Source organism: Mobula birostris, chromosome 7, assembly GCF_030028105.1.
Source record: "Mobula birostris isolate sMobBir1 chromosome 7, sMobBir1.hap1, whole genome shotgun sequence".
In the NCBI taxonomy this organism is placed as follows: domain Eukaryota; kingdom Metazoa; phylum Chordata; class Chondrichthyes; order Myliobatiformes; family Myliobatidae; genus Mobula; species Mobula birostris.
Genome location: NC_092376.1, coordinates 46929493 through 46939745, shown reverse-complemented (window position 1 = coordinate 46939745; position 10253 = coordinate 46929493). Strand labels below are relative to the sequence as shown.

At 36.4% G+C, this 10253-nt stretch overlaps 1 protein-coding gene across 1 annotated transcript in view; it reads right to left on the bottom strand.

Moving 5' to 3' along the window:
* Positions 1–3489: 3489 nt before the first annotated feature.
* The window catches only part of lats2 (large tumor suppressor kinase 2), a 71901-nt gene continuing 65137 nt past the window's right edge, over positions 3490–10253 (bottom strand). Inside the window, exons 8-9 of the mRNA XM_072263054.1 lie at positions 8103–8209; positions 3490–7748 (exon numbers count right to left, since the gene is read on the bottom strand). Coding sequence (XP_072119155.1) covers positions 7251–7748; positions 8103–8209 — 605 coding nt within the window. The 3' untranslated portion in view covers positions 3490–7250. The remainder of the gene's footprint in view (positions 7749–8102; positions 8210–10253) is intronic.

Genomic DNA, 10253 nt, shown 5'->3' with positions numbered 1-10253 from the left:
GTGCACTGAATTTGACAATTAGTCAATGATTGATTTATGGATAAAATTATACTCTAAATCTTTTTAATACATTATAACATGCAAAGAATCTGCCAGGAAATCTATTTGACATTTAGATGCATACTGATATAATGGTACTCAAAGAATTTATACATGATCTGGCATACTTCGATCCATTTATAATTTTTTAAATAATTTTAGATATAGTTCAAATCTTGACAGCAAAAATTGTCAGTAAGTGGGTAGATTGGCAAATGGATCTCAAACTTTGAAATTGTGTTAAATATTCAGTATGGAAACCTTCACATTGGTGTTTGAATTTAATAAATAATGGACCATTAGCAATAGAATATTCTTAAGACTCAACAGCAAAGAAAACAAATTGCATTATTAAAATGATAGCCAACTCCAGAAGATGCAATAATAGACCTTTCCCTGTTTGGGCAAGTTCACTCGTGTCCTGCAGTCCAAGTGGTAGCAACAAAAAATCCAGTGTCCAGCTTTGTTATACTTAAAGTTTGTTATTTTATTTGTAATATTCTAATCTTTGGTAAACATTAAATTTATTTTTTGTTAGAAAACAAAGGGCAATTTTTTCTCTCTTATTGCACTTGGATTGAAATAATTACCCCAAGACTCAAACATCAAAGAAAATCATATTATCTCCAGCCAGCTGGACAGAAAAACTAGACAGGTACTGTTTTTATAGTGTTTGAAATTATAACCACAAGGACTGCATAGTACAATTAGTTCACAGGTTTTCTAACCAATACCTGTCTGGTTGGTATGATTCTTCATCAGAACAAGGTTAGAAAATTACCCCTGGGTCTCAGCACTTTATTTGAACTAGCATTCACAAACATTTTGGTAGCTACTTTTCAAGTTTCCAGCAGGTGTCACTGGATAGCAATGAGTATTCCTAATTATTTTTCTCTTTGGTGTGCTGAAGTGAAATGTAATGTTATTGATGGCACCTTTACTGAGATTGACTACGAGAGACCATACTTGGGTTATTTTAGTTCTGGTGTCACGTTTTGCATTCAATGAGCTTTCACAGAGTATAAAATTGTGAACATTGAATGTAATAAAGCAGGCATTTAGAGTGTTAATTAATCTAGTAGTCATCAGTGCTATTATCTGGGCACATCTTTTCAGGAGATACACATATTAGCAGATTCTTCCCGTACCAAGGCTTTTACATAATACAGTTATATAGCAAAATGTGTGGCCAGTTAAAAGAGTTCGTAACTCATCTATTCTTTTGGTCATCCATAAGTTACTTACAAGTTATTTTTTTCATTTTAGGACGTGAAGTATGCAGGTGAACTAGTTTATTTAAATATGTGGAAGCCATGATCGAACAGTTAAAGGTGATATAAAATTGTTTTTATCATAAGGAAAAAAGAGGAGAAAAATAGACAATAGGTGCAGAAGTAGACCATTCGGCTCTTCGAGCCTGCATTGCCATTCTGAGATCATGGCTGATCATCTACTATCAATACCCTGTTCCTGCCTTGTCCCCATAACCCTTGATTCCCCTATCCATAAGATACCCATCTAGCTCCTTCTTGAAAGCATCCATAGAATTGGCCTCCACTGCCTTCTGAGGCAGCACGTTCCACGCCTCCACAACTCTCTGGGAGAAGTTGTTCCTCCTCAACTCTGTCCTAAATGACCTACCCCTTATTGTTAAACCATGCCCTCTGGTACTGGACTCTCCCAGCATCTGGAACATATTTCCTGCCTCTATCTATTGTCCAATCCCTTAATAATCTTATATGTCTCAATCAGATCCCCCCCCCTCAATCTCCTTAATGGTGAATAGAATTCATTTTTCAAGATATGCATTTAGGAGTGGTGAGAGTGGAGAGAAACAATACGATGGAATAGATAGCACATGGTATGGGGAAAAACTAGTTTAAAGGAACAGGAACCTTGGAATGTATACCCATAGATTCCAGAAGGTAGCAATATGGTTAAGACTTCCATTCAGCCCAACACCAACAACATGATAGAGGAACTCAGCTGGTCAGGCAGCATCTATGGAGGGGGAAAAAGCAGCTAATGTTTTGGGCCAAGATCCTTCATCGAGACTGGAAAGAAAGGGGGAAGAAGCCAGAATAGGGTGGGGTGATGGGAAGGAATACTTCAATTCATTAGCTACAGTGTGGAATGTAGAAAAGCAAAGTCATACCAGATATAAAGCTACTTAGGAAATAGACATTAATGCAAACATTTTTTAGTTATCACATGACCAGAAGCAGGAAATAACACCAAATTATGGAGAAAATATAAGGATGTTGTCAGTGTCAAAGAATTTTGGATTTGAGGGATGGTTGGAGTTACTTTCTTTAGAAGTGGAAGCAAAACTGAACACAGTACTTGGAGTATTGTGTTCAGTTCTGGTCACCTCATTACAGGAAGGATGTGGATACTATACAGAGCATGCAGAGGAGATACAAAGATGTTGCCTGGATTGGAGGGTGTACCTTATGAGAAAAGGTTGAGTGTACTTGGCCCTTTCTCCTTGGAGTGACGGAAGATGAAAGGTGACTTGATAGAGGTGTATAAGATGATGAGGGGCATTCATTGTGTGGATAGCCAGAGGCTTTTCCCCAGGGCAGAAATGGCTAACATGAGGGGGCATAGTTTTAAGGTGCTTGGAAACAGGTACCAAAGGGATGTCAGGGGTAGGTTCTTCCACACAAAGTGTGGTGGGCACGTGGAATGCAGTGCCAGCGGCGGTGGAGGAAGTGGATACAATAGGTGTCTTTTAAGAGCCTCTTAGATAGGTACATGGAGCTTAGAAAAATAGAGAGCTATGTGATAAGGGAAATTCTAGGCAGTCTCTAGAGCAGGTTACATGATAGGCACAACATTGTGGGCCAAAGGGCCTGTAATGAGCTGTAAATTTCTATGTTCTATGTTCAAAAGGAAATTTAATATAATGTACCAAAATAGATCTTGCCTCCGTTGTTGAAAGGTCAAAAGCCAAAGGTAATAATTCCAAGTAATTTATAGAAGGATTAGAGAGAAACTAAGGTTTTTCTTACCCTAAAGAGCAATGGGGATCTAGTACTCATCAGGTGATAGTGAAAAAAAACAGCATTTAAAATGTTTTTGTATTAACACTTAAATTACTGTATTACTTACAATGACATTTAAAGTGAGATTAGCTCAGATTGCTTTTGAAATTCTGTTTTGGACACATATGCCTTTGATTATGAATGATTAAATGCAATGAGCACAGATACTGTGAAATATTCCCCCCCCCACCCCGGCCGCAATTACAAATTGCCTTTTGTGACGGGCACAGAAAGTAATATTCTCCCCCCACACACACACTTTTTTTTTTAAAAAACTTTTGAAATTCTGCCAAAACAATAATCCAAAATGCACCCATTTTATACAAATAGTTATATTTGAAATCCTGAGGGAAAACTCAAGATATGGATGTTACAACTAACATTATAAAATCAATAACACTGGATAAACAATAGACTGTAAAGGACAATAATTCTCCTTTTATACACGAATGTCAACAAGTACTTACAAAAGAGATAACATTTTAATATGGTCTAATTAATACCATATACTTTTTATTTTAGAAAAGGTTGTGTTCTATGAGGATTACAATGACATTTACTGATTTTATCTCCATATTGCATAGACACTCCCAAGTTTTTTTTCCAAAAAAATAGAACTTGATACGCTGTATAGTCAAATAAGCTAAATTGTAACCAATTATCCAAGTCATATTTGGATATACTTTAGACAATAAATACTTGGCATATTAGGGACAAATGTAATCAGAATTAGCTATCGGCATTGAACCTCACTGCATTCTAAGTTGACACAGAATGTTTTCTGAATAATGAACCTCTTTGTCTGTATCTCTTGTTGTTTCTTTTCTCCATATATCCAATATACATACCAACATTAATCCTATTGTACATCTTGAACTCCTATTTGCAGCCATTTTCTTAGTTCCCCTTTACAAAATACTCAATTCTACCATCAAATTTCTAATGAATATCACCAGCATTACCCTCTTTAACACAAAACAGGAAAACAAATTGCACTGTTAATTGTGTTACACAAGCCTAAAAAGATATATGTTTAAATCTTGGTATATGCTAATTTAGATCATATCAGCTATGGCAGCAAGGCAGTGCCACAACTGTCTGTGTTTGTTTGCTCAGGCAGTCAGAAATATATCTACTCCTGTTCATGCATTAGGATACCAGAAAAATGAGCTGTGTCATCAGCTTCCTAACAGTAAAATTTGTTTTTCAGGCTCCCACAAACAAGTCACCCTTTGGGTAATAAGATGTAACATCAACACCACCTGTAGAATAATACATAACATTTGCTGACATTATCTAAAGGTAATAGAAAAGAGTTCGGACAGGTGGGACTCGTCAGCCTCGAATGGCAGCCCACCTAGAAGGAAAACTCTGATTTTAAACTTACGCTGCCTTGCAGCCATACCCACCCATGGGAAAGGCTTCGGAAGTAAACCCCGAGGAAGAAATCCAGAGCCGGGGTCCCTAAGGCAGTTTAATGTTGTTTACAACTTCACTCTGGCAACCTCTGCAACAGCACTGGTGCCAAGCTGTATCGGCACTTGCCCTTCCATTGGACTACATCAGTGACATGGAGAGGAGGAACCTGCTGCATGGGCAACAGCCGGTTCTTCAAATCATCCGGCCCAGGCTTATGCCCTGGAAGGACACAGTCCACCAGAGGTGCAAACCCAGGATCCCCTGGGATTGATGGCAGCCTACTAGAAAAGAATACAAAAATCTGGGGAAGAAAAATATTCTTTAGGAGATAAAATGTCAAGGATATCCAAACTGAATGTAATCAAGCAGACTAAATAGCCAAGATGACTTCCAAATGTAGATGATATTTTAGAAGTTCAGACACAAAAATGCAACTAAATTCCATGCAATCATTTATGAATTGCTGAACAATAGTTACAACAAGATACTTACCAGATGTTATTTCATTAGCATTACATTATCTGCTGCATTAGCTATTATGTCTTCAGTCAAAGCTATTCACGTTGGCTTGTGAGTAGCTGCTATCTTTGATTTTTACCTTTAGAACTGAGAGGACATTTAATCCAGGATCGAAAAAAAAAAAATCCATCTGTAATAAGACTATTAGTGTAGAGTCTTGTCACCTAATCTGAACTACCTGAATCTGTCAGATTTGGATGTATGTATTGCTAAAATATTCTATTTCAGAGCATATCCAATCAGATTCTGCAGAACCAGTCCCGTTCAGTACTTTAAACAGGTCAAGATAATATGTTTTTTTATTGAGATGATTACAAGTCAGATTGGGTCAGATGAGGGGAAAAAAGATCTACAAGTTCAGAATTAGCTGTGGTTAGGTCAGGTTTAAATTTTGCGTTGTTTCCACTTTGACATTTGTCCTGGTATGTAGAGGTCTACAGAGTAAGACACAAATAAGAGTGTAAATAACAAAATATGTATTTTCATAATCAATCTGGTAGATGCTGAGAAAACAAAGTTTGTGTACTTGCACCACACAAAATGACAATTCATGAATTATTATCTGCAGAACTTGATAGAAAAGATTTTGATGATGTTTGATAGTATCATATTGTTATATTTTCAACCTCCATTAAAAGTTTTATGTACAAATAGCTGATTGATTGGCCAAAAAGTATTTTTTAAGTTGTTGGCATTACTGTGGTGAACTGTATGTAAATTTATGTTCCAACTAGCTAACGGAGCCCAACCAGTGTACAGCCATACTCTGGCATTTTATTTTCATATATTGAGACACATCAACTTCAGGTGAGACTGAATAATGAAAGTATAAGACTGGACCAAAATTCCAGTCTCATACTAAAGTGTAATTTATACTGCATTAACTAAAGCATGTACAGATTCCATTAAAACTTGATTATGTTCAAATTGATTTTGATAGGAGGGTCTTACAATGCAAGATAAAGTTGCTAATTTTGATGTTTATCAACATAATTATGATGAAATAAGTGCAACTAAAATAGTTATTGCTTTGGGGAACACAATCATACATATATGAAAAAGCTTACTCTTCATAAATAGTTATATCATTTATACATCTCTGCTGCTTGCAACTTTATGAAACAGTAATCAATAGAAATAGTACTTTGTCAATAATTTTACATTCAGACAATATATTTATTTCTGGACCATAGTCATTTCACATTAATTGAAACAGAAACATTCTGTGTCCATATCATTTTTTGTAAAAAAAAAAGCTTAAGTGGCACTCTATAATATTAATATTTTAAGGTCTGATGTCGCATAGAAAAAAAAACCATAAGAAATGGAGAACATGAAAAAGGCTTGATTATAAACTGTTTTAAAGAGACTGAGATACAAGGAGCTGTTTTTTAATTACTGTAAATGAATTGATTCATACAGGACCTGCCTGTGTTTTACACATATTTCCTAAAATTAGTTTAACCCAAAAGATGAAATTAATATTCATGTTTCAGTTGCACTCCAAGGCATATCACAAAGCATTATGCAATTATCAACTCACTATCACTTTTTATACTGAAAAATACTTTGAATATATCATAAAAGATTGAAAGCAGCATTGGTATTATCCAAACACTGCTATAAAAAGCTGGAGCAAAAAAAAACTAACTTCTGGAAGTCGGCTAAGAAGCATCAGTAGAAGGAAAGGAATTGTCAAGGCTTTGGATTGATATCCTTTTATCATTCAGCAATTCCTTTCTCTTCACAGATGCTGCTTGGTTCGCTAAGCTTCTCCAGGAAGTTTTATTGGTGTTATCCAATTTGCTCTAGACCTTTCAATATAGATTATAAAATTAACAAAGTGTTTATTATGGTATTGCGATATTAATGAATGTATATATAAAACATTGATTTACATATTATTGCACTTAACCATTTTTCAAAACTTTTCAGCCTTCCGTATATTTTGGAAATCCTGTTTATATATTCTAAATCTATCTAGAGTTTATTCCCTATTATCTAGTTCTATTCTCTTCTATAAAATTAGTGTTCACACTAAATACAATATTTTTAAATATTTAGCAGCAGGAGCCAATCATCCCTAGGGGGCATAATATGCCACTGACAAAGTAAGTGCTATCTGTTTTAAGCCACAGATGTCAGGTAAAATTTCCTGTTTGAATTCTGGAACAACAACAACAAAAAACGAAAATCACAATTAATAGAAAATGTTATATTTTGTTTCTAAACATATACTGGCTGATAGCTTTCACCATGGTTGACAGATTCACTCTGGCCCAAATCCGGCTGACTTTCTTTGGGTTCATTATTTTCTAAGGGTTTTGGATACCGGAAAGGATAACCATGGTCATCAAAGAACCGTCGGAAAGTGAACTCATAAAATGCATGTTCAGGATGCTTGTTACCACCAATGGGACTAGTTAATGTGTCAGAGGTTTTGGTGCTGTCACTGCTGTCATTCCACAAATTCTCCTCTTCTATTGGATCAAAGTTTGAGGTGTCCATAGGATGGCTAATCTTTGGAACATAGGGTGCTGGCTGTCTGCGGATGTCTTTAGAAAAATCAATGGAGGTAAAGAAAGGATGAGCCTTAATTTCATCTGCTCCGTTTCCACCAAGTCTGTCACTGGCTCCACAACAGAGCTTTGTGATGAGATCTCTTGCTTCAGGACTAAGTTTTACTTGTGGTGGAATGTACAGTGTACTCTCCCAATTTATTACCTGTAAAATAAAGTTTAAAAAAGGCACAGGATTAGCTTGGCGTCAAATGTTAATTGTTTACTTTTAAGGCAAAATACCATTTCTAAGCTTTGTTTCGCAAACATTTATTGAGAGCAATCAGAAACAGGAATTATGAAATTCCATTCAGGTGATGGACTTAGGAACAGTAGTATGCCACTTAATCCCTGAACTTGTTCCACAAATCATGATCGTTGTCTGTCCTAGCTCCGTGTGACTGGCTTTCCCTATTTCTCTAAGACCTTTGGGTTAACAGAAATCCATCACCCTCTAACATTAACAATTAACCCTGTATCAATTGTCATTTGCTTTAGTGCTTTCCAAACTCATAATTACCTTAATTTGAGTTTCTGCAGGTGTTGGAGCAAGAAAAGGAGGCTGTCCCACTAACATCTCAAAGAGTATAACTCCTACACTCCACCAGTCACACAGTTGTGTATATCCTGAAAGAGAAAAACCATTGTTTAAGTTAATTCTAAAATACAAGTAAAACCTAAAAATGTCTCCTGAGATTGAAATAAAGTAGTTAATATTTTTGATCAAATATGCCCAAATTGACAAAGGACTGTACACAATGCTTTTGGGCAGTAAATTCTATGTAAGCAAAACTCACTAGGATATGTCACTAACCAAACTATGTATATAGATAGCAATAATTATATTCATTCATTTTCTTTTAATTTACCTTACCCTAATTACATTTCTCTGTACAAAAGATTAAAGTATATAGCCCCTATATCATCTTGGATGTCCCTAGCAGTTAAATCAATAATCAGAAATATTGAAAATAGTTTTGTTTCATAGCCTCAAGATCAGAAAAGAAAACATGATTAAGGAAGAATATTATTTTAATTCTATATCATGTCAATTTGGAAATATATTGTCAGTCCTTCATTGCTACAGCATTTGAATATTTAAATATTTCAAAATTCATTCAAAAGTTGTTCATTTTTGTACACAAAAATAACTTTCATTCCAAAATAAAAACAAAACGCTGGAAATACTTAGCAGGTCAGTTTTTTTTGCTTTCCATATATTTTATTCTGCCTCATGAATTCCTCTTCATTTTTCATAGGTCATTTTATTCTCTTTCTCACTTAGTCCATGTACAGAGATGTCATGTAACACTGATCAGATTTTGTACACTTTGGAAGGACCAACTCCAAGGCAGAGTACAAAGTAAATGGCAGGATACTTGGTAGGGTGGAGGAGCAGAGGGATCTCAGGGTACATGTCCACAGATCCCTGAAAGTCGCCTCACAGGTGGATAGGGTAGTTAAGAAAGCTTATGGGGTGTTAGCTTTCATAAGTCAAGGGATAGAGTTTAAGAGTCACGATGTAATGATGCAGCTCTATAAAACTTTGGTTAGGCCACACTTGGAGTACTGTGTCCAGTGCTGGTCACCTCACTATAGGAAGGATGTGGAAGCATTGGAAAGGGTACAGAGGAGATTTACCAGGATGCTGCCTGGTTTAGAAAGTATGCATTATGATGAGAGATTAAGGGAGCTAGGGCTTTATTCTTTGGAGAGGAGGAGGATGAGAGGAGACATGATAGAGGTGTACAAGATAATAAGAGGAATAGAGTGGATAGCCAGCGCCTCTTCCCCAGGGCACCACTGCTTAATACAAGAGCACATGGCTTTAAGATAAGGGGTGGGAAGTTCAAGGGGGATATTACAGGAAGGTTTTTTACTCAGAGAGTGGTTGGTGCATGGAATGCACTGCCTGAGTCAGTGGTGGAGGCAGATACACTAGTGAAGTTTAAGAGACTACTAGACAGGTATATGGATGAACTTAAGGTGGGGACCTAATTTAATTTAAGGGTTTGAGGGTCTGCACAACATTGTGGGCCGAAGGGCTTGTACTGTGCTGTACTAGTCTATGTTCTATGTTCAAAGCTGTATGGAGCCCTTAAACAGTTAATTGGTTAAAAGTGTTGATCTAGAAATTTATTGGGGCATGGAACAATCCTTTGAAGAGTTAGGACATACTGAGAAAGTAAATGCTTTTCCCTTAGCCACCTGCCACTGTAAATTATATTGCTTTCACCTGCTGAGGGTTGTGGAGGAGAGAGATGAGGGGAAAAGGAGAATGTGTGTGTAGGGGGGGCGAGAGTGGTGTTATTGAGGTTGCTGGTGTAACGTAGGTTAATTAAACTCAAAGATGTAATGTTAGAATGCGGAGGGATGAAAACAAAGGTTTAACAATTTTGAAAAAAAGAGAATTTGAAAAATAAAGCACTATGCGAGAGGGGGTGTGCCTGACAGGGCGGACAAGGAGAGAAACACAGCAAAGATTAGAAGCTGAAGACTTGAACTGTTAAGAGTGGAATTAGTATTGAGTATCTTTACCCTACTAACTTGATAATAGCGACAGAAGATTTATTGAAGCTATGGTGATAACACCATAACTATGAAAATGGACATGGGAAAACCAGTGGATGTAGTGTACCTGGACTTTCAGAAAGCCTTTGATAAGGTCCTA